At 36.7% G+C, this 5,571-nt stretch overlaps 1 protein-coding gene across 6 annotated transcripts in view; it reads left to right on the plus strand.

Annotated features, from left to right (window-relative positions):
• Positions 1 to 3,837, plus strand: part of LMO4 (LIM domain only 4) — a 17,140-nt gene extending 13,303 nt beyond the window's left edge. For 3 of the 6 annotated variants that reach the window (XM_025399715.1, XM_025399724.1, XM_025399734.1), the window contains one exon: positions 3,042 to 3,837. In XM_025399715.1, the coding sequence (XP_025255500.1) occupies positions 3,042 to 3,050 (9 nt within the window). In that variant the 3' untranslated portion in view covers positions 3,051 to 3,837. Of the gene's footprint in view, positions 570 to 3,041 lie in introns of those variants that run through there. The other 3 variants (XM_025399690.1, XM_025399707.1, XM_025399698.1) reach the window with 1 other exon arrangement.
• The last annotated feature ends 1,734 nt before the right edge of the window (positions 3,838 to 5,571 follow it).

The raw sequence follows: 5,571 nt of genomic DNA on the forward strand, positions 1-5,571 counted from the left end.
AATATGGGAAGCTACATAGAATAACCATTTTAAGAATAAAAGTCAAACTCTTTAATTGGAAACTAACCAGTCACTGCTGATGAGGCATTTCAAGCTTCTTTAAGGAGTGCCTAGACATATAAATGCTTAAAGGTTTTTATGATTTGGATTCTAATGAAGTGAATCTACAGGGCAGAGTTGAGAACAATGAATGAGTAACATAAATATTTTGAGGTACCTATTCAAAATAGAGGCAAAGCTGTTTGTAGTTACTAGCAAAAAAGAAAAAATATGCTAGGAATAAAATGGTAGACCTGTCCGCTCCTGATGTCAAAGCTTAATTTTTCCCCGAGTTAGAGCTTCACTTTGTTGCTGGTTTTATACCATTTCTTTCTCTGACTTAGCAAAGTACTATACAAAAAAATGATTGTTGCAGTTCACCAGCATGCATGGTGAGAATGAAAGGATGTAGAAATGAGATGGAAAATGTTGCTAGATTGTGAAGCACTGAATACAGGCAATAGCAATGTTAGGTAGGGACTAAGTATAAAGCACACCTGAGAAATATGAGCAGGCTTTCATACCATCGTTTACAGTATAAGATGGTGTAAATTTAGAGGTGTTAGGGAGGAGAACTGCAGAAAAACCAGGTTTACCTGTTGATGAGATTACATGTATTGTGCCTTTCATTGAAATCTGTTTTCTACACCTTTTCCAGGATGGCAGTGGTAGGGTATTCATTTTGGAACACTAAATATATTTTAGGCAATGAATAAGAACCTATTAGTGTATATTTTCTTAATGTTGGAAGACAAAAAAGAGACAGGTGGCCTTCAAAAATTAATAGCTCTTAAAAGGCACAAGGAAATACAATTTAAGGATACGTTCTTGTCAGACCTTGGTGAGAATCTGTGTTTTGGGGGTGCTGTTAATTAAGAACATTTCCCTGTTGGCATAAGTGTCTCACATTTTTGCCCTTGGTGCTCAGCTCACCATGAGCACGGTCAATTCACAAGGTAGTTTTTATAAATAAAGGTTTTGGGCAAGCTGAACATGGTCCAGAGAGATATTAATGAGAGGGCAAGGGGGAAGAGTTAATGAAAACACACTTCCTGATGGAACATAAACTGCTTTTTGGAACTGGAGAGGCTTTAAAATTATTTTCCCAAAACCCTGTGGCGTTTCTTTTCTGGAGGCGATGAGATGGGGAGAAATGACAAATGGCTTTGTTTTATTATTTTCTCTTCTCTTGTTCTCCATATTTTTGGTAGGGAAAATTGGACATTTATTTTGGCCGTTTTCCTTCTATTCGCAGAATCAATTACATTTTTGGTGTATTATGCGTGGTAAATACACTCAAGCATCCTCTGGCTTAAAAGCAATGAGTTGATTATTCAAACATCCCTTCTTTAAAGGCAGTTAATTGCATGGAAAATATAGGCCCCCATTGTCTGGTCCCTTTAAACTTTTATTCGGAGATTTGTTCCCAGGGTCTGGGCTGTGTAGTGGTGGTTCTGCATCATTGGCTGTTGTATATTCCAAGAAAAATAATTTTAAGCTTTTAAATCATACAGTGATTGAAGTCTTGCATTTCAGATGGACTGAAATCTCAGGCCACTAGTTTTCAAGGATCTACAACATTTTGTAACCTATATCACTTAAAGGAGGCTTGGCTAGCTTCGGGAGAATACTGCTTTCTAGAGGGTTATGTGAATCAGGAATTGTGGCTAATTTTTTCTTTTGTAGATTGCTGCCTGTTCTGGAATTTTTTTCTTCCACTCAAAAGTGTGATGGTACCTTCTAGAATTATCTGTGCTTTTCAGTGGAACAGAGTTAGATCACATCTCTTTAGTTGGAGGAAAATTTAGTGAGTGTTCTAGTTGACATGTCACTTCGCAGTTCCCCCATAGTTACATAATTGGTGTTGTGTGTGTCCATCGTAGAGGACATTTGATGCTCATTTATTAAATATGCTTGCTGGCTGCTGCCGCATCTTTGTTCTGGACAGACAAATTACCTTTCTCACACTGAGCTTCCACTCTGGGGAATTAAGCCTCCACCACTTTAATTAGCTTAGAAGTGGGGGGTTGCAGTTCCTAATAGACTACAGGCTTTTTGTAAGTTAGGGAAAGAGTGAAATGAGAACTTCTGGGAAGCTCAAAATGTCATTTAAAAACCATAAAAACCTAATATATATTATTTCATTTTGGTAATTGCAAACAGATTGTATTTGACAAGTGTGTGGATTTCCATTTCTGACTTAGACATTGAAGCTACCCTTGCATTGAACTATGTTCTTTTTTCTATCACAAGTCATTAACACATTACATGTATTGATTCACATATTTGTGTAACTATTAAGTGACATAGCAGATAGGAAATAGTGAAAAATATGTGAATATTTGTACATAGAAATTTTCATACAGACACACATACACCTATAGGTAGTACCAAATGGGTGAATATTTTTCACATGGGGATATCAGAATAATAATGATAACTGCCATTATTCGTTGAGGTTTTATTAAGGGCCACGCACTGTTGAAAGTGCTCCCGTATGTATTATGTAATTATCATAACAGCGTCATTATCCCTTCTTTAAAGATGAGGAAACTGAGACACAAGCAGTTTAAGCAACATTCCTAAAGGTTACACGGTTGAGTTTATTAACCCCAAACTTCCTGGGTAGGAACTTGTCTTGGAATGTCCCCGCTATTTAAAAAATTCAAGATCCCACTGCTGGGCAAGATGTTACATTCCTTTTGGAAAGACACTTTCTCTTAACAGAGTTAAGCAATTAATTGTAGTACTTTACACCAGAAACTTTCTGAGTGTCCATTTTCTGTCTCATTTTCTTTGCTAGTAAAACTGCAGAAAATGTTATGCTTTAGTTCTTCACTGCCAGAGTAAGTAGCATAGAAAGCCTCTATCAAGTCACAGTTGGAAAGTAATCTAATACAAGAAGATTAGCGAATGTGGGGAAGACAAAAGCAGTCATATTTGAGTTTAATATCTCTCAAATTTAGCATTTTAGCTAAGATGCCCGTTTTTATTTCTTGCAGGTCTGCTAAAAGGTCAGAGTAATGCAGAATGCGTGCCTTCATCTCAGATTTGTTCATCACAGGTGGATCCCATGTGTCTTCAGTAGACAAGTCACCTTTGTAGCTAGCACCAGTGCCAGCTCCATGCCATTGCACCTTCTTTAGTCTTGATTGCCCTTCCCGCATTTATTGGTGTATTAAAATGACTGAATATGAACATTAAGGACTCCATGAACCTGGGCTAATGGGAGACTGTAGAGAAAATGAAAAAAGATCCACCAGAGGACATCTTGGGGGGGGGGGGAGGGAGCTGGGGGGGAGGGAAATGACTAATGAAGCTAATTAAAAGAAGCATTCAAATCTGCTTTCTACCCTCATTAACAATTAGCAGGGCACTGGCCAGAGTTTGTACCCTGTGTTTTACCTTAACAACATTCTATTTGCTCTTTGTATATTTAAGTGTTGTAAGGAAACGTGTTTCAATCAAAACTGAACATGAGATAAAGGAAAGAGATGTGGCTTTTGTGATACTCTATCACAAACACTTATTGTATCTCTGTAAAATACAATGTATGTATGCATGTAAGTGTTTTGTCCTAATGTTGCTACTCCCATGGCAAAGAAAAAAAAAAAAAGAATGAAAAAAAGAAAAAAAAATTGGATAAAAAAATCAGGCTCATAGCAGCTACTGTGTAGAAAATTCCCCCACTTCTAATTTGCTGAATGAAGAAAAAAAAAATCTTTTATTTGTGATATTTTCAGAGACATTTGCTCTAGTATGGTGTATTTAAATAATAAAAACTTAAAAGAAAAAATATTTAATGGTGTTTGGGTTTAAACACTGCTTTTTCTTTTCTGTATTTTGGAAACATTCAGTTTTTATTGTTGAATAACAAGCTCACTTTAAATTTGAAGGAGTTGAGGGAGGTGGTATATTTATTTAGCTCTGGACCAGTAAGATATTCTTCAGATTACTTAACCACGCCATCCATTATTGGCAGGGGTACAAAGCAAAGTTTCTAACAGAGTCCTTTCTATAAGTCAAGAATATTCTGTTAACAGCATTTCGTTACACTTCTAGATCACAGTAAGTCTTTTGTGTTTATATATAAATACTTGAGTATCCACTATTTTGTTTATTCTTTTTCTCAATAGCAAAGCCTTGGGTATTGATGAAAAGTATGTTAAAAAAAAAAAAATATATATATATATATATATATATATATGACACAACCATCCTGCTCTCTTACCAAGTTTATAGCTTTTGAAGGAAGTCACAATTTCTAAGTCATAACTGTACATATTTTGAAACTCACCTAGTTGTAGGGACCCAGAGTTCTTTTATAGTGATCTTTGATGGGTGAAGTAGCTGTTTCCTGGTGACCTTTAGGCTCCTGTGGTCGGCTATAAGATATGTTTATTTTGTTTTGCTCCTAGACTTCTTTACTGACTCTGCCTTTCTGTATGTATTTTGGGGCAAGATTCTGACTTCATTTAGTCTTAGTCTTGAGATACTGAGTTGCTGGTTGCAGGCAGCAGAATGTCCACGACAGCGCCTGCACTGCCCACAGAGCTGCCCTCCGGAAAGCATGTGGGTATAACACAGCTAGTGCTAGAAGGAGGAAAACCAAATAGGCCTGCAGGCTGAGGTTGTACTGCCAGCTTCCTTAGATGTGAGCAAATTTCAACTATAACTTCCATCACAGACTAATAAAACCAGGTGTGTGAACACTAGTATTTAAAATTTTCTTTTTTAAGATGGCATTTATTTTGTTCCAGAAAAGCACCTGGTGTAGACCCTCCCTCTGAGAATAGCCATGGAGCCACGTAGAGAGGTCTAGCCCAGCACATCTCAACTACCAGTCAGCTTCCCTTTGAGAAATGTGCTCACTTCCTGTTTTCAGAGATTCCAGGGCAGGGGGGAAAAAAATCAGTTGCTTGAACCTCAAACCTAGAGGAGATTGTAAAGGCAGAGTTGAAGTGAATAGTTTTGTTAAAACCTTATAAAAACAAAATGCAAGGAAATAATGTGAAGAAATCACATATATATCTGTTTGAATTAGATGTCTCTCTGAATTAGATCCTTGGGGAATTTCTTCAAGCTAGTTCTGGTTCTTATATTTGTTTTTGTTCTTGTTTTTTTCCTTTAAGAAACTTTCTCAAGGAAGTTAGACTGGGATGGTAAAGGGGGAAATATGTTAATGAGATTGCAGGCATTTTCTATGTTCTTTTTGGCATGAGCACTCATGTCCCTGATAGTGTAGAAATTCAAAGGAGGTGGTTAATAATTTTAGTAAATAATATATTGTGGCATTTAGTGATGTGGAGGGCTAAGGTCATTACAGACTTTAAATAAACTATTATATGGCTGGTTCCTCAAGCACTGCTGCGTATTTAATAATGAGCTTCTAAAAGCATTTCTTAAGTTGCAGACCTATAAGATTACAAATGTCACTCATGTTAGTATAATCCACATGCAAGTGATGAAGCCTTCTCTTTGATGTGCTAAATTGGAGAAGGACTAATGGAGCTATGAATATACAATAGAACA

This window comes from Theropithecus gelada, chromosome 1, assembly GCF_003255815.1.
Source record: "Theropithecus gelada isolate Dixy chromosome 1, Tgel_1.0, whole genome shotgun sequence".
In the NCBI taxonomy this organism is placed as follows: Eukaryota; Metazoa; Chordata; class Mammalia; order Primates; family Cercopithecidae; genus Theropithecus; species Theropithecus gelada.